At 38.5% G+C, this 23,148-nt stretch overlaps 2 protein-coding genes across 3 annotated transcripts in view; one reads left to right on the top strand and one right to left on the bottom strand.

The window, feature by feature from the left end:
- Positions 1-19,328, top strand: part of ccdc33 (coiled-coil domain containing 33) — a 24,618-nt gene extending 5,290 nt beyond the window's left edge. Inside the window, exons 4-12 of the mRNA XM_053685935.1 lie at positions 3,843-4,109; positions 14,986-15,181; positions 16,787-16,875; positions 17,214-17,345; positions 17,512-17,608; positions 17,879-18,003; positions 18,588-18,668; positions 18,769-18,879; positions 19,074-19,328. Coding sequence (XP_053541910.1) covers positions 3,843-4,109; positions 14,986-15,181; positions 16,787-16,875; positions 17,214-17,345; positions 17,512-17,608; positions 17,879-18,003; positions 18,588-18,668; positions 18,769-18,879; positions 19,074-19,136 — 1,161 coding nt within the window. The 3' untranslated portion in view covers positions 19,137-19,328. The remainder of the gene's footprint in view (positions 1-3,842; positions 4,110-14,985; positions 15,182-16,786; positions 16,876-17,213; positions 17,346-17,511; positions 17,609-17,878; positions 18,004-18,587; positions 18,669-18,768; positions 18,880-19,073) is intronic.
- cyp11a (cytochrome P450 cholesterol side chain cleavage) lies at positions 18,135-23,148 on the bottom strand. 2 transcript variants are annotated; one of them, NM_001200312.1, is given in 11 exon segments: positions 18,141-18,915; positions 19,335-19,474; positions 19,806-19,997; positions 20,090-20,168; positions 20,526-20,692; positions 20,821-20,981; positions 21,138-21,341; positions 21,500-21,699; positions 21,778-21,933; positions 22,462-22,905; positions 23,083-23,103. In NM_001200312.1, coding segments are annotated over 9 exon segments (1,593 nt in total). In that variant the 5' UTR covers positions 22,773-22,905; positions 23,083-23,103; the 3' UTR covers positions 18,141-18,915; positions 19,335-19,351.

Here is a 23,148-nt window from a genome sequence, read left to right as displayed (position 1 = left end):
GTTATTCTGTTCCCATAACATTTGAATATTTAGTTTTAACTGCCTTTAATTTTGTGCTTTACTTTCTTTCAGACAATATATAATAATCATTTATATTATTATATATAATATATTTTCTTGTTTTTCTTTTGGGAGTATCTTCCACATTTGTAATATAGAAGTGTTTATTGGCTGTTTTATTTGTGTTTTATCAGCTACTTTGTTTACTCTGTCTAACCCAACTCTGATTGAAACAATCAAACAATTATCATGCCCTTAAGGAAAATAATTTCAGCACTGTTTTACTGATAATCCACTTTACATTTTAAAGTAATGGCCTACGATTTTTCTGCATGGTGCCCACTATTGTGCAGAGTAAAGCTCCAGCTCTGTTTGTCAGCCCAACAGGAGGGTGAGGGTGGGCGACTGTGAATGTGGGTTTGGGTACTAGAGTGTTAATTGCGTGCGAGAGTTGGATCCGAGATCATGCAGACATGATGGTGTGAAGTGAACAGAGACAACAGATGAAGAAAGATACTAAAGAGTGGAGGAGGAGCAGGAGGAAAGAAATGGACCTGAGTTCTCTACGGGCTATTGGGTGAACAGCTCATACATCAGGAAGAACCTATATTTCTTTGTTTTGAACAGCTTGACAGACTGGGAATTTGTCTCTAATAAGGCTACAAATCTGGCATCAAATGAGAATACAGATGGCAAAATATGAATGTATATTTCCATTTTTTTATCATGTAATTTAACAATTAATAAACAATCTGCTATAAAATAAATCGCATTACGACAGATTTCAGAGCACTTTAGCATCCGCGGGTTAAAATGGAAGGTCATGTTAAGCCACAATGTGAACTGAAGCTTCTGAAGGAAGGCACAGAGAGCAAAACGTAAGAGTGAAATGAATTGTTTAATTTTTTTACGATCCTATTTTTCCAGTTATAGATGAGTGGTCCCATTTGGGCTGTAAATGTAGAGGAAACCACTCAGAGGACTGTTATTGCAGCACTGAAACATTAATGTTTTTGTGTGTGTTTTTTTTGCTACTGTTCTCGGGAACCAGTGGCTGCTGCTGTTCAGACTCTATGTAATTATCTTTCAGGCTATTGCCCTGCTTGTCATGCAGCTGTAAAACCAGAGACCAAGAAGGGGCAGAGCAGGTGTGTGTGAATAAGTGCATGTGTGTGCATAAGTGTATGAGGGGGGTGGGTGAATTGGTGGGTGCACATGCATTGCCTTGCAGATTAATTCACACTCTTGCCAGCCACATGCAAGTTGAGACATGATTTTCATTAAAACAGAATTGTCTTATTCATTGCCTGATGTGTTATTTAGTCTTACCAGCATGAGACATCTTTGGGGCTCAGATATCGTACATCACTCTGCTGATTTTCATTCACACATCCTTAAATTCTCATTTGTCAAAGCCATTATTTTAGGGGTGGTAATGTAATCTCAGACTGTCCTTCAAAATCATATGTGCAGTAGTAGCACATTTTATAACGGTATTTAATTTTTTTTGTCTGTGTTCATTCTTTTGTTCTGAATTTCCATTGAACAAACCCCCAGTTTCAGTAGAACCTGCTGGGCAGCAATGTACAGTGCCAGGCAAACAGGTGCTCCCATTTTTCCCGATGTCAAATTACACATTAGCTTCCAAAATGATTCGGACAACCCGACAAATGCAAAAATACAGACATCTGTTGTGTATAAAAGGACTGGCAACACAGCATTTGAATGCAAATGCTGTGAAACTCTTGTCATCCAGCCTGCAATCCCCATCCCTTTCATCCATTCCAGGAGTTACATTGACATAAAAATGCATCATTTTATATATTAAACCAGGTCTCTTATTCAGGGTAAAATAGAGGAAGGTCTAGGTTTTTGGTTATCTGGTATTAAAAGCTGAGACATGGATCCAAGTAAGAGGAAGGAGGAAGAGAATGCTGAAGATGGATGCTGGTTAGGAGATATGACAAAGTTACAGTTTAAAGCAGCCCAGAACTTACAACATGGCTAAGTTGGTGTGTCAGAGGAGTATATAGGACAAATAGGCTTGTTTTCTGCACTAACCTGCTCAATGACTGCTTGAAAAAGACAAACTGGTGTTTGCTAGCGGTTCGTGTGCTGGAGTGAAATGCATGTATACATGTGTATTGTGTGTATGTGCCTGCATGCCTCCATGTGTTTGCCCGTGTTTTTGAGGCACACTCACTTGCTTGACTAATGAAGGGGACTGAGCTAGGGCATGGGGGGTTGAGCCATGTCTTTGTCAGACTGCACACACTTATGCTTCCCGCTCACGCTGTGCTCCCTTCTCCCAGGGGAGGCCTCTGAAACCTGTTAATTGAATCAAGTGCACATGGTGCCTCCCTAGCCCTGAGCCTCAGAAAAAGCCAGATCTGAGCTTTGATGCTTTTGTTTGGCTCAGCACTATGGACAGAGCCCAGAGACATGCTGCTGCAACTGGTTGCTGCTTCTGGAGTGAAAAGGCATTCTGGGTGTATGTCATGTGGTCCAGGGGGCTGTTAATAAAGCTCTTGAATGTGAATGCAGTCTGTGTCGTGTGCTGGAGGATGGATGTAACAAATTATAAACAACATGTAGAGCACAATACAACTGTTGCCTCTGCTCATTACTGTTTGGGAGAAGTGTAAGCAATACGGATGAGCAGCAGCTCAATGAGACTGTGATAAATGATTCTGCACCACTGCCATTTGTTTTTGACACGGCTGGTGCAGGAGGTCAATCGTGTGTGTCTGGGGAGAAGCACTCAGGTGGGAAAGGAATGACAGAAGAATGTTAAACAGGACAAAAGTATTGTGTGTCTGTGCATAGTTTATGCTTCGTGTCTCCGATATCATATTACCTCAGTGACCAGATTAGGATTAGTGTTGCTATTCTCACTCTTTAGCCCATATAAATAGTTAGTTTGTTTTTTTGTTTGTTTTTTTTTAATTGTAATGGCATCAGAAAAATATATTTAGTATTTAGTGTAAAAAAAAACATGGCATCTTTATTCAGTGCACGTTGTTGTTTTTGTAAATGTACTGTATGTGTTATGGTAAAAATACTGTCTATTTGTAATTATTGTTAATATTGCACTTTTTGTCATTGTCATTTTAACCTTGTTTGTTAGGAGATTTCGTTTGAGAGTGAAAGGAGATATTATATATACACCATATATAGTTATGCTAAATTATTTTTACATGAACATATGTTTACTTTTTAATCTGATTTTTCAAGATTTAGGGACTTCCTGTATGACAGTACAATCAGTGAAATATAAGCTTATTTACTTCCTGTCCAGAGGGATAAGTAAAGTAGACCTGGATAAAAAACTAAAATGCAATGTGATGCAATTATGTATAACAGCTGGATCAGTTCTACTGATGCGCATCCGCTTATAATTACATTAGTTTGGAGTCTGGAAGTCCATTTCCAGCACACAGTGCCCATTTAGGGCAGAGTGCTGGTTGATGGTTTTAGTCTGGCAGCCTCTGCTCTCCTGGGCCATAATTCTTTACTCAACCCTCAGTGTCAATTATAGCTGCATGACCCACCTCTGAAAAGCTTTTATTCCAAGGTTATCTAGGGTGTCTCTTTCTGCATTAGCTCTTTCTTGCCTCTTTCTGTGTGTGTCAGCCATGCAGTTCAACAGTGTGGATTAAAAAGACATTGTGCCATAGCTGTTTGAATTGAATAACAGCAGTACAGAGCTATCCTGTTTCCTGTACAGATAATTCAGTGTGTGTGTGTGTGTGTGTGTGTGTGTGTGTGTGCATGTGTGTGCATGTGTGTGTGGGTGTGCATGCGTGCTTGAGCATTTGCCTGCTTATCTCTTTGTTTTATAGCGTCCGGACTCCACCCTGAGCCAGGTGGACTGCAGATCACTTCCCTGTCTGGAGCTCATGCTCCAGAATGAGTTCCTCTCTTCTCTTGTTGAAGGAAAGCTAGATGTTCCTCGCACAGTGCTGGAGTTGGAGCAGGCAGACAGTGGCGACAACTCAACGCTTATAGAAAACCACACCCTACACCAGTCCACTGTGAGTCTCCCTCACTTTCCACAGCCCTCTTTCACTCCTCCCCTCTCAGACCACCACACCCTCCTGCAGGCTGCTGTGAGTCATATCCATGCAGCTCTCTTCATCTTTCAGCTACTCTCCCTCTTGTCCTCTCCACGCCTTCTTTTTCTTACTCTTCCAGTCTTTTGTCCCCTTGCAGAAAACCACACCCAGCTGCAAGACCCCCTCCCATTTGCTCTACTCCACCCGTTGTGCGTATCAACTCCATTGATTAAATATAGTGATGATACTATGTAACAGAACTAATCTCTGTAGTAATTAATATGTGATTGTGTAGGTGATTCTTTGAAAGGTTAAAGGGTTCTTCACCTTGTCCCTTAAATTTATGAATAACCTTACAGCAAATGATTTCCCTTTTAGAGAACGTTCTAACTAGAAAAGTCGGGAACGCTTAACTATCCAAATAACCCTCAAGGAAACCTTTTCCCAAGGATATACTTTGAAATGTTATTTAAGATGTAAATGGTATGTTGAAGCTGCTGTGTCTGTATTCGGCACTAATTAGGTTGGCATAATTGCATGCACATGCATACCCATGTTCCCTTAAAATTTCGCTTGATGTTCTTACAATACTTCATCCTCAGACAGATTGAACATTCAATATTTAGCATTATCCCTGTATTGATTGGGAACACAGCAGCTGTCGATGGCTGCAAGTATGAAGCTGGTCAATATTCACCCTGAGTACACATTTCGAATTCATCAAGTCGCCTTATATTGTATTGATCCTTTTCGGATTGAATGCCTAGAATGGAATCTTCCTGAGCCTTTTCCTAGCAGTTTAAAACAATTTCATAGAGGTGATCGAGGACAATTATTCTTTTGTCCATCCGTAAAGAATAGACAGTAGGAAAAAACAAATCACATGTTTTTGCTTCTCCTGAACCAATGGGGAAAAAATAACAGTTGACTGAAACAGTTTCTTTAAATAAAATGATTCTGAAAGATTAAAGTGTCCATAAAGCATTAGTTACCAAACTCCTTAATAGAAGCCCATATTGGAGCTCAGTCTTGCTTTGTGATAAATCATTTATGTATTTTTTATTGGCAGGCGTGTGGTTTTCCCAACAGGACTGGCCTGGGGTTCAGATATTATAGAATAATGTATTCAGTCTTTGCCAGCTAGCACACACATACACACACACACACACACACACACACACACACACACACACACACACACACACACATGTATGTATGTATGTATGTATCTGTGCTGTGTTCCTATGGGATAGGGCACTGCAGCAGTGTGAGGGTGTCTGCTTTGCTGTCTGTCTGCCTGTCTGTCTGTCTGTCTGTCTGTCTGCCTGCCTGCCTGTCTGTCTGTCTGTCTGTCTGTCCTACTGGCTCACTGGCCTCAGGGTGGAGTGTCATAGCTGTACATGCCCACAGTGACATCTAGTGGTCAGTTGGAGTTTAATTGACTTTGTTGGTTTATTGCTATTTCACAGAGAAGTCTTGATTCAGTTTCTTTCTTGCTGTCGATGTTTCTAAGAGAACTGACTGATTTTAACCAAAACATTTTGGCCACTTTTTCCCTGGTGCTTTTTCATCTGAGCTGTCACAGTTTCATCACGCTGTCATGGATGCTAACAGAAAGATGTATGCTGTTGTGCACCGTTTAGTAGTCACTTTTGGATGTCATCTCTCGAACCCAGTCAAATGTCCTCTGCTCATTACACACGTCCATGTTTTACATGTCCATGTTACACAATGTCCATGTTTTTCATAGTTTTCAGCCAGGATTATAGCAACGTCAGTAATTACAGGTTCAGATGAGTCCAGCAAAATCAATTTGCTGGATGTACTGTGTGCAAAGCCAACACATTCCTGGCCTTGAGAGACAATGGCAATCAAGCTGGAGGATGTTCTGAAATGTGTGTGTGTGTGTGTGTGTGTGTGGGCATGCGTGTGAAAGCATAGCGTGGGAGGATGCCGGAGGTAGGAGGCAAGGTTAAAGCTATAGATTTGTGTGAAAGAAAAGAACACAGTCGCAGACTCAAGGCTGATCTTTGTTGAGAATCCCTGCAGGTGCTTTCATCAGCCAGGTCTACTTCACCATGTAACCTTCATGCTAAGAGTGTCTAGTGAATGCTTTACATGCATTTATAAGCTCATCCAATTCTGTTGTTAATCTTAAATGTAGGCTAAATTTTTACATTTTAATTTTCCAATTTGATTTTGAACTAGAAAATGTGCTTGTCTCGTAGAATTAAATTTCGAATGTAAAGTCTTGCTAGCTATCTTAAGACACTTTCATTAGCCCCTGTGTTATCACTTGGGTTATTTACTGCAGCTTGCAGAGCAGTGCTCCTGCTCTTGTCTGATAACAGTCTCTCGTGACTCACAGAGGAGAGCAGTGGGAAACAGATTTGCTTCTGTGGACTTGCTTTGAAGCGCCAGGGATGCTGCTGTATCCGTTTACAGCAGCTGTGTAGTCGAGAGAGAGAGAGAGAGAGAGAGAGAGAGAGAGAGAGAGAGAGAGAGAGAGATGGGTGGGGGTGGGAAGGTGGGTATTGAACAGGACACCCTTCTATTACCATCAATTATGCGTGTGCTCTCTTCTTCGTCTCAAGCTCATAGTTGAATCACATTGTCCTACTTTTGACTTGTATTGTCTGTCCTCCTACACTATCTCCTTCTTCTTAACACACTCTGAGCAGACTGTAAATCAGAAGAAAGACATCAGCATGATAAAGGAAGGGTCAAATGTTATGGAACGATGCAGATGATTGTGGAATTTATATTATCCTGGTCTTGTGTGTGTGTGTGTGTGTGTGTGTGTGTGTGTGTGTGTGTGTGTGTGTGTGTGTGTGTGTGTGTGTGTGTGTGTGTGTGTTTTTTTTATATGTGTTTGTATGTGTTTTACAGCTATTCTGCACTCCATCCTGTGCAGTTTCCGTTCTGCTCTCTACTGATATGCACACTAGAGCCCAAGCAATTTATCAGGCAGTTATTTGTTCCACTGGCTTTGTCTTTTGGGGTATGATTGCATTACTGAATGTTTTTATCTCTCCACAGTTATAGCTGTATGCAGGTTTGCATTAGTTTTATGATCTGCATCTATTATCTCTGAAAGACTTGGATGTGCAGTGGTGTTTTCAGTTAATGCCTTTATGGAGTTTTATGGAGTTGCCCACTAACCCCTGCATATGTAAACTAAAGTAGACACAGAATAAATCATTACTGCCATTAAACATTCTCTGATCAGATTTCAATTTCACTCACACACCCCCAGCCCCCCCACCACTATCAGTTTCCCAAGACAAGATTTAGTCTGTGTCCTGGCCTGGCCTGAGCTGCTCTTAATGTCTGAGTGTGTGTGTGTGTGTGTGTGTGTGTGTGTGTGTGTGTGTGTGTGTGTGTGTGTGTGTGTGTGTGTGATCGTGCGTGCGTGCATGTGTGTGTGTGTGCGCTGTATATGCACAAATAGACATGCCTCCAAGCTACCTGATGTCTTTATTTTTATTTTCATTGTATCACTCCTTAAACCTTAGTTTCAGGTTAGGGGAAGCATATGCCTGCTGGGCACAAAGAACATTAAGTGTTTTTCTGCTCAGGTTGGCGTGTGTAAATGTCACTCTCAATGTAAGCCATTATGCCATGCTTGTACTATACTTTGAAAAGGTCAGAGAAGCCCTGTGGGAAGAAACGGGCGCAACTGGTGAATGTGTACCAGCAGAGTAAATTGTGGCTTGCATGGTACACTTGTAAATTTATTCACATAACTCAATTTGTATAATATGAAACATAGGTTAAGTTTAAGATTAAGTGTGCTTACTGTGCTATCTTCAGTAGCAGTGATTTGCATGAAAATATTAATGGATATGTTGTTATAGGCACCATTGTGGTGTGTGTGTGTGTGTGTGTGTGTGTGTGTGTGTGTGTGTGTGTGTGTGTGTGTGTGTGTGCGTGTGTGTGAGATCAATCCGACATCCCATCAAGGGTGCATTTGCCATCACACCCACTGCATGTTCCTGGGATAGGCTCTTGAGCCACCACAACCATGATAAGGATAAAGGGGTTACTGAAAATGAGTCAGTAAGTAGATATGGTTTATGATTATGAGGGAAATGACACTTCCCTTATTATGTAACCACTTACAATGGATTTGTAGTAGCACTGGATTTTTCAGCAGGGAACATCAAATCAACAGATAAAGTACCAACTCAGATTTTATGAAATTAACATTCCACATTATTATTACCCCAATAAACACCTCCTTCAAGCAACTACTTTACCTACAGTACAACTAAGCCCGTGGAAAAACCCAATGTTTATGCCCTACCAAGCAAACAGACCTTTAACAATTTACAAAGAATAACACAGTAACACACACACAAAAAGGGGGGTAGAGAAGAAAAGAGGGATGTTCAGCTTAAACATCAAGAGTGTTAACTAATTCATAATCCAAGAAGGGGCGCCAGAGTTTGTCAAAGGTCCTTAAAAAACCAGTGAGTGATAGTCTAATTTTTTCCAGTTTAATGCAAGTAAACAGTTTTTGAGCCACATATCAAAGGAAGGGCGTGTGACATGTTTCCATTTCAAAAGGATGAGATATTTTGCTAACAGTGTAGTAAAGGCTAAAGCCTTTTGAACCATCACTGAAAGGCCATCACCGACCACCATGCCAAAAATGGCCAAAAGCGGATTTGAGATGAGATCTATGTCAAAGTCATCCTTTAACGTTTTAAATGTTTTAGTCCAGTAATCGAATAATTTAGGACATTCTCATACCATATGAATGAGATGCACTGGTGAATGCTTGCACCGATCACAGGCACATGCATCGCTGACAGAGGGGTATATTTTAGCAAGTTTAGCATTAGTATAGTAAACCCTATGTAGAATCTTACATGTATGAACGAGATCAAGAATGCATTCCCAGTGTTCATCGGACAACTCAAATCCCAAGTCCCCCTCCCAAGCACCCCTAACCTGACCTGGAGAGCCTGGATTAATATTATGAATCAGGTCATAAATGACAGAGATACAATGTTTTGATTTTGGTTCAAGCTTTGGCCAGTCACCGAATGGGGATTCAGGGGGGACAAATATAGTCAAATCAATCTAGTATTCACTATTACTATATTATATTTTTATCCATTTTAAGCTTTACAGTTTTTATTTTATTTTATTGTCAAATAAATTTGCTTCTTTCTATATTTTTCTAGAATATTTCAAGCTTGAAATCATTCAAATAAAGTCTAGAAATATGCTTAATAATCTTACATTAGCTTTATGGTAATCTTACAGTAGGAAATAATAGATAAATATGACCATATTCAATATATTTTCACCTGCTAAGATTACATTTCCTGCAGTGCAACTGAGAAGCTATTTCGTTGATAAAGTGGAACACAATTCCCAGATTCATTCCTCAGCAATGGATTCATTTTTATAACATATTATGTTATGTTTTTGTATTGAAATTATTACATTTTTCTTGCCATTACATGTTTCATTCATATGAACAGTGGTTGGGTTTTTGCACTGCAAGTGTTTATTGCACCTTAGCCAGCCACATGTCCTTCACCAAGGCTGCTGTCCTTGACTCACAGATACCATTCACACTCACAAGCAGCCACACACACAAATCCTACTGATGTGTTTCCCTAAACGCTGACCAGGCAGTTTATTGACAGGTCTTGGCCTAAACTAATAATCTAAAGCAAACAATAGAGTGTAGATTGATTTAAGTCATGGTAATTTTGTTTCAGATTATTAAAGATAAATTAGGATCAGTCATTGGACCTCACATGTTCATGCTCACAGTTCACTCAGGTCATGATAAATTCAATTATAGAAACTGTCATATGCAAGTAAAGTTAGTTATTTTAGACCAGTGCCTCTCCTTTCAAATTCACACTATATTGCTGGCATAGATTGCAGGATGCAGAGCAGAGGGATCATTTCTACATCCTGTTGAAAGAAGATGATATCTCAAAGCTTTTAAAAATTAATGCAGCCTCATTCTGTATGATATTTATACTCAAATACCAGTCAGAATAAACAGAAATGCATAACTACAGTATTTAAATTATATTTGTATAGTTTAAAAGAGAAACAGTATAATTCAGGGTTTGTATATTTTGTAAATTGTAAAGGATTTCTTTTTTTAAATAAATAGTGTTTTTTATGTAACAGCACTGGTTTTCTTGGTTTTAAATATATATATATATATATATATATATATATATATATATATATATATATATATATATATATATATATATATATATAAACATACATACATACATATATTTACAGTGTGTGTGTGTGTGTATATATATATATATATATATGTATATATATATATATATATATATATATATATATATATATTTATATATATATATATATATATATATATATATATATATATATATAATATATATATATATAAAAATAAGACTGACATAAATGCTTTAGGTGACAAGAAATGCAACTATGTGTGCCACAGATGAGAAACAGAAATGGCTGAAATCATGAAGGAAACAGAACAAAAAAATATGAGCAGTGGAAAAGGTAAAAAGGATGATTTGAGGAGGAGAAGGGAGGAGAAGGTGCAGACAGAGCCCAGGAGCAGCAGTGAGGGAGCCTCCAGGGACGTAGCCCTGTTCTGACAGGCTAATTGAGCTCTGTGTGGCGGCGACAGATTCAAGCCTGTCAGTCTTCTGAAGGCCCATTTGCTGCATTTAGCAGGCTGTGTCCTGAATACTGATGCAATGATGACAGAGGCAAGCCTCCAAGCATATAGACCTCACAGAGCACGGCAATCAGCTCGCCACCTGGTGTCATAGCACTCATATGCTTTCTCTCCTTTTCTCTCTCTCTCTCTCTCTCTCTCTCTCTCTCTCTCTCTCTCTCTCTCTCTCTGTCACTCTCTATTTGTAATTGAACCACTAAATGTGACATGAACATGATGTTCTCTTAAATAATAAGGAACATTTTAATTCTAGATATATTTCATTGGTTTGCCTAACTATTGCCTGTCTTTCCTTCTGATATTCTCAGATCTCTCTTATTTCCTCCCTCCTTCTGTTCTTCTTTTTCTCTCTCAAATGCAGTTGGCAGGGAGGATGGAATTAATTATTAATCATGGATTAAATCAGAAATATATTAACATATATTAAAAGGAATACTTTGCTAGACAAAAAGTCTAACACATATAGTATGGTTACTATGTTGTGTGTTTGGTTTTGTCACAAGTTCTTCTTTGCACTCCTGAGAGAAGTATTTGCATCTATGAAAATGTGCAATTTGCGACTAGGCATCGCAGAGGTTGCTATTGGCTATGTTATCATTGCATGGGAAGGACTTTAGGGTCCCTTTCTTCACTGTCGCTATGCAACCTACCAGCCCTTGGGAAACTGTGGTCATGCAGTTTCCCTCGCATTAATCTGATTGGTGGCTGCATTCACTTGATGAACATAACACTGCTCTGGGTGTGCTTATGACTAATTTGAGGCAAAAATATGAGACACAAAGTGATTAGCATTCCAGAAATTGTCATTTTAACAGGTATAATATTCAAGGTTTTCAGTCTAAATAATCAGAAGTAAGAATTACAGGACTAAAATGTAAAATCTATATATACAGACAGTTGAATTAATGGATTATTGGTTTGTGTCATGGGGAGAAGAACATCTTGTATTCAGAAGCTAACATTTGTCTTGCTGTGCTGCCAGGCAGAGTCAGAATAAGGAAAAAGGCCTTCACAGCATGATCACAGAACTCGCTCATCAATCTTCTTCTGCACAAACGGACCATTCATTAGCAGATGATGAAGACAGGGCAGGGCATCATAAGGCTTTAATGATTTAACCTGGACCTTCAAATGCCTCTTTGATTAAAAACCTATTTTGTCATGTTTCTTTACTGGAAGAAAAATATCTTCTTTACAGCATATAGGTCCTGGCAAGTAGTTCATTGAAATGTAATCTGAACAAAGATGAGAGCTGGAAGTCACTGTAGTTATGGGGGTTGCTAAGTAAGGCCTGTGTTGTAGAAACAGCCTAGTTTCAGCTGCTGCACTTTCATTATGGTGCTCTTTCTCTTTCCCAATCTTACCACTGATTATATTTATAAATCCCAAATATAATGCAGAGCTCTAAGGAACCGCAGGTCCTTCCTGACACTACACAGGTATGCTGTGAGTAGAGAGTGTGTACAGTAGGCTGGTGTTGGTAGAAGGCTAAATGAATAAATGTAAATGAAAATAGCCGATACAGATCCCAAAGCTCCAAATGAAAAGCCCTTGTCGGCTGAGGACATTGACTTCTATCTGACAAATTGTGGCACATTGGATTTGTAATATCTCAAAAAAAAAAAAAAAAAAAAAAAAATCTAACACAAATTCAAACCTCCATTATGTTCTCTAAAGAGATTTAGTCTTTCTTAGAAGAATTGTACAGTATGTCCATCTCATTTTCTCTGTCACCACTGTCACAGCCACTGCTTGAATAGATTAACATTTAAACACATAAATTATGCAGCAGCATGGATAAGAATATTGATCAGATTTAGACCATTTCAATAAGGGCATGGGTTTATTTGGGGAAACAAAAGAAATGGCCACAGGCAGCCGAGATGTTTAAACCACCAGACACCAGAGGTACAAATGAAATGGAAAGAATACTGTATACTGGCATGACTTCATCAGCATGCAATCATCCCTGAACCCAGAGAGAGAGAGAGAGAGACAGAGAGAGAGAGAGAGAGAGAGAGAGAGAGAGAGAGAGAGAGAGAGAGAGAGAGAGAGAGAGAGAGAGAGCGTTTGTCCTGGAGCTACAGTAAGTGCTGTGTGGGCTTCTGGTGTTCTTCCCTCTGACCTCGCTCACTATTTCTTCTCTATCCTCCTGCTCTTCTCTTCCTTCTTTACGCTACTTACTATGTACTCTCTTATTTCAACAAAATAATATAGCTTTGAACAGGCTCCTCATTAGACGCCACCCCTTCACTTCTCTCCCCTCTCCCAGTGAGTCCCTAGTCTCCCATCTCATCACCAGTCATGATTCTCACCTTGCTTGTGTGCCCTTTCAATTAGGCGCTCGATTTCATCCAGAGGACTCAAGGGAGCTGCCTTCACACTGGCCCAGTTTTGAATCTCCTAATCACATGTGTTCTCTCCTCCCATCCCTGGCCTCTCATTATCACTACCATCCTCTCTATACCCCCTTTACCATAAATGTGGGTCCTGAATGATAGACAGAGCTAAGAACTTGTACATGAAACAGAGAGCCACAGAACAATAACAGCAGGCCTGACCATGCAATTCTTCAATCCATGCTATATATTTTTCAGTGTAATGTGAAGGCTGTGCTGTTACTGTTTTGTTTGTTATAATGTAGCAGCAGTAACAAGGATTTTCATACATGGGATGGACCAAATGTGTTATATCTACTTAAGATTTATAGAAACTCTGTGCTAAACACTTTTCTTTGTTTTTGCATTGTAAACAGTAAAAATAAAGAGTCATAAAAATATTTTTTGTTTACAATTTGAACATACAGGGTTCACTGTTATATAATAATAATAATAATAATAATAATAATAATAATAATTATTATTATTATTATTATTATTATTATTATTATTATTATTATTATTATTATTATTATTATATTACTACTACTATTATTATTATTATTATTATTATTATTATTATTATTATTATTATTATTATTATTATTATAAAATCACAGACCCTGATACAAATGTAAATAACAAATAAAAAAACGATTCACTGGGTACATTATTTAAATATCAGGTGGGTTTTTCCTCACTTTTCCACCCATAGAATCCATTTTATTAAACTTGTTATTAGATTCTAAGTGATATTTATTTAAAGGCATAATAGCTTTAATAATGCTGGCTTGTGGTTTCCAGCACTATAACAAAATTAGAAAAGAATATGTTACATGGACCATACATGGCCCTATATAAATTAATTCACCTGGATTTCGGTTGTTTTTAAGGCTAATACTTTTTACACCCCAACAGAGTTCCATGCTTGCCAGTTTGTAAATGCACAAACATACAAACAAATAAATAACTAAATTTTGTATGGAAAGCTATGACAGTTAAAGTTAGGGTTGGGGTGGTTTCGGGTTGGGTAATTTAGCATTTCTCTCACAGAATATTCAAACAGATTCAAACAGACCTTTTAGCGAGGAGGCAACGTACATGTATTTACATGAAAAAAGAGTCCCCTTTGATGGCATGGTATATGAAGCTTTGTTTGGAGGGGGTGTAGTCACTATGTCGACATATCGAGCCATGCTGTTTTATATAAAAGTGATTTTTACCATTTTTGTAGGTAGACTGGATTACAGCCAGACATTAGCTTCTCCTTGACATGTTCCACTTTTGCTTTAACATGATTATAATGAAAATACATGAATGTTAATTAAGCAGACATGAAGACAGCTCAGACAAACAGCATTAAGAGTGACTGGTGTTAATCCTGTTATGTCAGTATGAAACACGTTCCACTCTAAATACTCTGTTTGTATATGAGACATAAAGCCTGTGAGCACACCTAGTGAACAGGGTTTGTAACTGCAATCTGTTGGTCATAAAGTAGTTTTCAGCATAACTATTTGGCTGAACTGTATCTGCTAGTATGAATAATCCAGCAAGTCAAATGTCAAACTTATGACATTTAGAGAACTTCTTATTTACAACAACCGGTTTACTGTATATGTAACTCTTTAATGAAATTCTCAGTACTAAATCAGATTTGAGTTTGTGCCTTAATGGAGAAATCCCTATGCATTCTGGGAGCACTGACACTGTGTCCATGAGTAATGCATCTACATTGCTTTAGATATCCTGTGACATAACATCCATCTTTCTGCATTTGTTTCCAAATCATCCAACCAAATGCTCATTTCTCTGTTTCTATCAGGAGCTGGAGAACTATCGTTCCGCCATGTGTAAAATGGCAGAGGACATCCTCGCTCTGCGCACTCAGGTGGCCAGTCTGGAGGAGCAGAACAGTCAACTTCGCAGTGAGCTCTCTATGAACCATGAACTGGGGCGCACGCTGCTAGATGACACTGACATTGACGTCATGACCAAGGCTGAGATTACAGACAGAATAGGTGGAACATTTTCTTCTAGAAGTCTTCTTCTGTCAGTGTCTTCAGACTGACAGGTTTTTCTCTTCGTTTTCTCCTTCAGTGTTTATATAGTTAATTCTTTCTACATATATTTATTTCAACACTGTAAAGTCGTTAAGTTTATTTATGATTTGCACAGTATTTCAAGATATATGTATATTGAAATGCTGATGGTGAGGCTCAGGTAACAAAATAAAACACACAACACAATATCTTAAACAAATGATCAAAACAGAATAAAATAAGTACTAAGTAATAGATACAATATATGTATGTGGGGAAAGAGAGAGGACAAATAATATTTGACCAAGTATTGCACTAAAGTGATCAACTAGCATTGGAGCTATGTAGGAACCTAATAACTGCTCTTCAGTCTGCTTGTCCAAGTATTTATTCCCCGATAGCAGGACAGGGTTCCAACCCATCGCAGGGTAGAATCACGCACACATTCACATACCCATTCATACTCTACCGAATATTTAGTGATGCTAATCAGCGTGTCTTTGGACTTGGGGAGGAAACCGGAGGACCTGGAGGAAACCCCCTCAGCACAGGAAGAACATGCAAACTCTGCACACACAGGGCAGCAGCGGGAATCGAATCCCCAACCCTGGAGGTGTGAAGCAAATATGCTAACCTCTAAGCCATTATTAATGAAATTGTGATTTGGGTTAAAATGTTTTAAATGTGTAAAATAAGTTTTCCCCACAGAATGAAGTTGTCATGTGAGCTGTATCATATTTCAGAGTAATGGTGAAGGTCCTGTTTTTCCCTCTGTGGATTGTGCCATAACTTGATAAGACTGTTCATTTAGCACTGAGTCTGATAAGCAGTCAGAGCCTTATCTCATGAAGGACAGTCTGTCACACACACACACACACACACACACACACACACACACACACACACACACACACACACACACACACACACACACACACACACACACACACACACAGGTATTCACAAGGTTCATAGACTTTTTAAGGCCATTAAAGCAAGTTTGGATTTAGTTCTGACGCAAATGGAGAAATCAACAGTGTCTTTCAGTGCTCTAGATGGTCTTGACCTCTTTAATGGCAAATGTTTTGGCTCATTTGCTATTAAACAGTCAAAAAACATTCTATTTTAATGTATTTAATGTCAGTATATTTCAGATAATTTTCAAAGTGTTTTTTTTTTTTCACCAAGGGAACCCTTTAACTGTTAAATAAATTCCAGAGACCCCCCTCAACAAAGATATTCCTATGTACATAATCCAGCTTTTCAAATATTAGGATTGTCATGTAAATATGTGCAATAATATTTTGGCTATTTATTGGAACCATACAGCTTTTTATTCCTGACCAAACACATTAGGTCCAAGTTTACATTATATAAAAGCCTACTTGTTTTTGAGTTATTGAGGACTGGAAGAACTCATTCAAGTGACCAGCCAAATATGTTATCTATAAGAACTTGTTTATGAATATAATAACTTATTATATTACTTATTATATTACTATATATAGTAAAGTACTATATATAATATAGTATACTATATACTGCTCCATCCTTCTATCACTGATCAACACTTTTTTGTTCAAGTTTCTCTGAAGTGCAAGCTGGCCAGTGAGAGCAGTAAGGCAGCAGATCAGAGGGATAAGGTCCAACAGCTTCAGAATGAGCTCATCAGGGTGAGTCATAGGCCTCTCTTTCTCTTGCCTTTCAGTCTGACATAGCTTTAACAAAGAGCCAATAGACTATGGCCATTTACATGGATGGCTTCATGCAATCTCAAATACATTATCCACTGTCTGCCTGTCAGGCTTTTGTTATACTTACTGACATGATGGGAATGCTGGGAATGCTAATCTGAATAATATATCAAGAATCTCTGCCCAAGGCCACTGATTAAAGATGGTCATACAGGTTATTGTGTTTCTGTTGTACTTTCTAAACTACATCTAACCTTCCTTTACATTCCGTTAACTGCTCTTGCCTAAAAGAGCAGTCTTGTTCTTGTTCTCTGTAGAAGAATGACAGTGAGAAGGAGCTAGTGCAGTTACAGCGAGCGCACCAACAGCAAAAGGTTGTGCTGCAGCGCTACCAAGGACAGATCAAGAAACTCTCAAGTCTGGAGGCTACAGTACGCCAACAGGAGAAGGTACTTCTCTGCTTGGTTCTGAGACAAACTACATTAATATTCACTTTATACATTTATATAATCTTACATCCTCTGTTTGCTGTATTATATTTGGAGATTCAAGATTTCTTTGGGGATGTGTTTCCTGCATCACTAATTCTTATATGTCTCATCATTTCTTAATGAGGTTATTGAAAAGATGGAGAAGGTGCTGACCACAAAGCTGAGAGAGAGAAATAAAGAAAATGCAGAGAAGAAGAACAAGACGGTCTTAAAAGAAAAAGGTGTCTCTATATAGAGTGAATATCCATTCCATATCATGTGGAAGTTCACCATGATAGTAGATGCACTTACATTTTAAATGAGCACAGACATGGCATTACAGTTCATTCCATGTCTAATGGAGTAATTATTGATTTGCGATTGATCTGCTGCTATAGAGTCAGTTCCTCAGAGAGGTAATGCTAAGGCCTGGATGCACAGCTCCAGGAAGGAAGTAGTAAGAAAATAAAGCTTATGAAGCAGTCCTTTAATATGTATGTATGTATGTGTAGATACTGAGGAGAGCAGATCGAGAGAGATTGAGTCTATACTGGCTGCAGAAAACTCTCGCCTAAGATCAGAGCTGGAAAGGCTTCGACAACAGCCACAGCCTATTATCATACAACAACCTGCCCAGGTGCACCTCACAACACACACTCATAGTTTTCACTCTCTCAGACACTCCAACACACTTTAGTCTGTGACAATATCAGAACTTTGACTTTGATACCATTACCATGTGCAGTATAGAGATTCTCCATAACAAAATGACACTTTGGCCCAAAATGATTTAATAAATAAAGTACACAGACATATATACTGAAGTCAAGGAACATTGTTCAGATTGTACATTCAGATTAGTTAGTGCTAATGTCAAAATCTAAATATAGTAGATATGGTCAGTTGATTATACTCCTTTAAAATTAGGCTATACAAAGATTACAAGAGTACAAGAATACAGTGTCACAAATCGTCTATCATTACACAGGCAAAGCAGTTAGTCAAATCCATGAAGTAAAAATAACTGGACTCTCAGTAAAACATTTTCATTACTACAGTGTCTGACAGATGTCTTGGGCAACTGAGATTAATTTATATCGTTAAAATACATCATGCCATTACTGCAAAATACCTCAAGAACTCTCAGAAAATAAGGGTTAACCCCCTAAGTCCATTAATAAGGGAATATGTTGTATGTGTTCTTCTATTCAAATCCATCAGCCTTTTGCAGACAGTGAGAAGCTCAGACTGTTAGAACAGCTAGAGAGAGCAGAGGCATGCATCCGTGTTTTGGGCAAACAGGTGTGTTTCTCTAAAGAGTAGATCACTTTAATGAATACGCAAATGTAAAAAATTCCATCTTCAGAGAGCTGAGTCAGTGTTGTGTTGTGTTGTTTTGTAGCTGGAGGAGAATGCCAGGCAGTGGGGGAAAGAAAAGCAGGACATGTTGACCAGACTCAGTGAATACACTCATGGATTTGCTCGTGCATCAACCTTGCATTACGTGCCACTGGTCAGTACACAACCTTGACCACAGTTCATGTGAAAGCTGAAGGACATCAATACAGAGAGTTAATACTTAGAAATAAAATAAATAGATATAGTTGACATGTATTTTGTGAATAGTAGGCCTACTTGCTGTCTGATGTTGGTATTGAAGTAAATAACATTGTGTAACATTGTTTTTTCTTCTTTGATTATTTAAAGAATAATGTTTCAGACTCCATTTTGGGACACATACGTCATAAGGAGCTGGACACCCTTAAATGACCTGATTCAACATCACTTTATTTAAATTGCTGTTTTATGCAGTATAAACAAGAAAGAATAGCAAAACAATACATTAGGAGCAACCTTGTCTTATAATAAAATTAATTCATGTCCATACAGTATCTATCGTCCATGTTTTTTATTCTTGATGTGTTTCCAGTATTAGAAATAGTTTGTAGTAATGAATTAAAACGTTACCTTTTGGAAGGAGTTTGTCATTTACTGCTGTGTAGAGGCTTTATAGTTAACAGAATGGGTTTCTCAGGGACAAGTATAAGCTCAAACGTGCTCCTCACTTCTAGCTGTCTCTGCTTCTCAATCTTGAAATTCTCCAACATCTGTGAAAGAAAGAGTATGAGTTACAGATTTCACATGCACATAGGCATATATTAGGGTTTTAATATATATATATATATATATATATATATATATATATATATATATATATATATATATATTTATGTGTGTGTGTGTGTGTGTGTGTGTGTGTGTGTGTGTGTGTGTATGTATGTATGTATGTATATATATATATATATATATATATATATATATATATATATATATATATATATATATATGGAGCAAATGAATTATGGTTTAAAATAATCAACATAGACACATTTCATATATCTTAGCTAGCCATAGTTAATAAAATATTATAGAACAGACATGGATGAGGAAGAGCTGCATCTCTGTCTCTGCAATTCTGCGCCCAAGGCATTGACGAGGCCCAAATCCAAAGCCCAAACTCCTGAAGTAGTGACTCTCATTCCTCAGCCAGCGAGAAGGCAGGTACTGCTCTGGTTTGGAGAAGATGCGATAGTCCCTGCCCATGGCATACAGTCCCAGCTGCACTAATGTCTGATTAACACACACTCAAGTTCACTTGCATAATTTCACATATTGATAGTTTTTTCCTAGCTCAGATTCAGGTTATTGAACTTGTGGCTCACCCCAGATGGAATATGGTAATTTTGGATCACAACATCTTGAGTGAGGTATCTTTGCAGGCTTACTGCTACAGGGTGTAGCCTTTAAAGGAAAAGGGTTACAGTTAGTAAAGACAACAAGAATATGTCATTGAATTAATTAATCTTGATTAATTGTCTAGAATTAATCTAAAATTCATTTTTAGAAGTAGGCCTAACAGATAACCCCCTCCCTCTTTGACGATACACATATGTGACAGGCTTCATTTGAAATTTGAAGTTAACTGCAGTTTTGTTTTTGTTTTTTTAGTAAAGTATGCTTTTCAATTTTATGAAAATTGTCAGAAAATGAACATCATAGAATTTTTGTTAGTGCAATTAATGCTCTGATACATTGTTTTCTGTAAGTATTCTACTTTTGTAACAGCATGAATTGAGTCCTAGTTTAAGCTGTCCACACCTGAGTGTCTCTTTTAGAGCACCTTTGAGCAGTGGCACCATTTTGAGCATCTGCACTGTGTCTCCCTGTGAGGCAGCGCGAGCGGCAATGATCTCTGCCCTCAGCTCCTCTTGGAGGTCGGGGTGCCGTGCCAATTCGTAGAGAGTCCAGAGGAGGGTGATAGATGTCTAAAACACAGTACGTACTACATGAGTAATGAGATCACTGTTAAATAATGGCATATTTTAGGCATCTGACTGGTAAGAATTTTTTTTATAAATAGTTTCTTTTTTACACCTTATACAAGTTGTCTTACCGTGTCCACCCCTCCAGCCATCAGCTCAGTCACACTAGCCTTGATTTCCTCAATGGACAGTCGGTCAAGCATGAGAAGGCTGGCCAGCACCCCGGGATATTTGTTCTGTTCTCCAGATTCCTTCCTCAGCTGTCTGTAGATGTTCTGAATACAGTGGTCCGCTATTGAGCCCCAGAGTGCAATAGATAAAATACAAAGACATGATCCTGATCACACAAAGATTTCATGCTTAGTACTATTTGATTTTGTTCCACTCTCATATGTAGGGTGATATTATTTTTATTTTAGCATTTTTGTCCACTAGGAAAACCTCCTACCCTGGTTGAAAATACCATCCCATGCTTCCACATGATCTTTCCAAACTTTGGCTCCAAGCCGCCGTAACATGGAAGGGGGGATGTACAGCATGGGACAGGTGGTCTTAAACATGAGAGTGATGCAGTCAATAAAATGCTGAGCCTCTGGATCAATGTAGTCCAACAGCAGCCCCAGACGTTCACCATATAATACTGCACTCACAGCTGAGACACAGACACAGACACAGATCATGTCAACATTCAAACAGTAAACTATGTATTGCTTTTGAACATTTGATTAGCATCAATAAAAGTTTTAGCATAACAGTGTTTTAGTCCAAATGATTCACTACTGATCTGTTGTACAGTGCATTAAACCTTACATTCTAGTGCATACTTGAAGAGTTCATGGGACAGATCTGTGGTCCATTTGTTCTGTCCACTTCTTTGAATCTTTTTATAAACTCGAGCAACAAAGTCCTGGCCAACCTCATCCAGCAATGGCACAAAGTTCCCCTGCACCTTTGGCGAGATTACCTCCCGGTTCAGAATGACTCTGTTGGATCGCCAGTCCTCTCCATCTCTGAACAGACAGACAGACTGAAGTTTACACTCAAGCATATTTAATTAGTAACCAAAAACCTAATATAAGGATTCATACTTCAGAAGAACACCATATTTGCGGTTTCTAAAATCTCTATAGGAGGTCCAAGGTTCCACTCTGAGCCTTTTAGGGTAGTGACCTTCTGCTTTGAATAAGATAGCAGCATCCTCAGGGTTGATAATATTAACACTTTCATAGTACCCGATTTTCTCCCTGCAAGAATGAAATATGCATAATTTAAGTAAATTTTATTATATAAAAGACATTTCATAAAATAAATTAATATTCCTGTTGTCATAAACACCCTCAGCTTGTTCTTCAAATAATGTCCTTTGGTATAGCTGATACGAATGTATGTTTTGACTAATTTCTCTTACCACAGGACAAGTGGGGGAAGTTTATTCTAGGATAGGCTGTTTATGGCACAAATGATTAACTATCAAACAGGAGTTATATCATATCATCATTACATCTGATTGTTTTCATTTAAAAGCAATTCTTTTTACCTTAATGAAATGCTGCTTTTTATCAAATTTTTATTTTTTAGGAATTCCAAAATTAAATTTGTGAAGTCTGGAAAAATCCAAGCTTACAAGGTACCATTTACAAAAACTAGCTCCCTAGTTATTCTCGTAAGGGTAAATAATTGTAGAAGAATGTATGCAGTAGGAGGAGTCAGAAGAAAAATATTTTTAACTATTGGTCAAATACATAGATCAGTATTTTATCTTAAAGTTTTACCTGTAAATGGGCCCAAATGTGTTGAAGTTATGCACCATTATGTGATGGATGTTCTTGAATCCATCCAGTTTCCAGAAGGTGTAGAGATTCCCTACACTGTTCTTCCACATTCCAGGAATCTCATTGAAGGGCTTGACAGTGGAGCTGCTTGCTGGAAATAGTGTCTCTTTGGCAACAGGCATGCTTCCACTGTGGCAGGCTCTTACCTGGCCTGGTCCTTCCAACATGGCTAGAGATCGAGCCAGAGAACTGTTCCAAGTTGTACACCTTACTGCCATCACACCCATACCCATGCCCATGCCCATACCCATACCAATGCCCACACACACACACACACACACACTCAGTCACACTCCCCTTTTCTACCTCTCACTGTGGCAGTGGGGGTGTGGTCCAGTGTCAGTTGAGGACAGAGAGGAGCAGGTAACGTGTGGTCATTCTCAACTGAGAGAGAGAGAGAGAGAGAGAGAGAGAGAGAGAGAGAAAGAGAGAGAGAGAGAGAGAGAGAGAGAGAGAAAATGGCATAGCAGTGAAAAATAAATGCGAGCATAATTCTTTTCTAAAGTCGCCTGTCTCCCGAGTCCTCTTTCCCACCCATACATGCCAGGGTTCCATACTCACTCTTTCTATCTCTCGTCACACCATCGCTCTCAGGGACAGAGAGTTCTCCTGCTCAGGGTCTTTGGT

This window comes from Ictalurus punctatus, chromosome 14, assembly GCF_001660625.3.
Source record: "Ictalurus punctatus breed USDA103 chromosome 14, Coco_2.0, whole genome shotgun sequence".
In the NCBI taxonomy this organism is placed as follows: Eukaryota; Metazoa; Chordata; class Actinopteri; order Siluriformes; family Ictaluridae; genus Ictalurus; species Ictalurus punctatus.
Note: the sequence above shows the minus strand (reverse complement) of the source record. Positions and strands in the feature narration are given on the sequence as shown.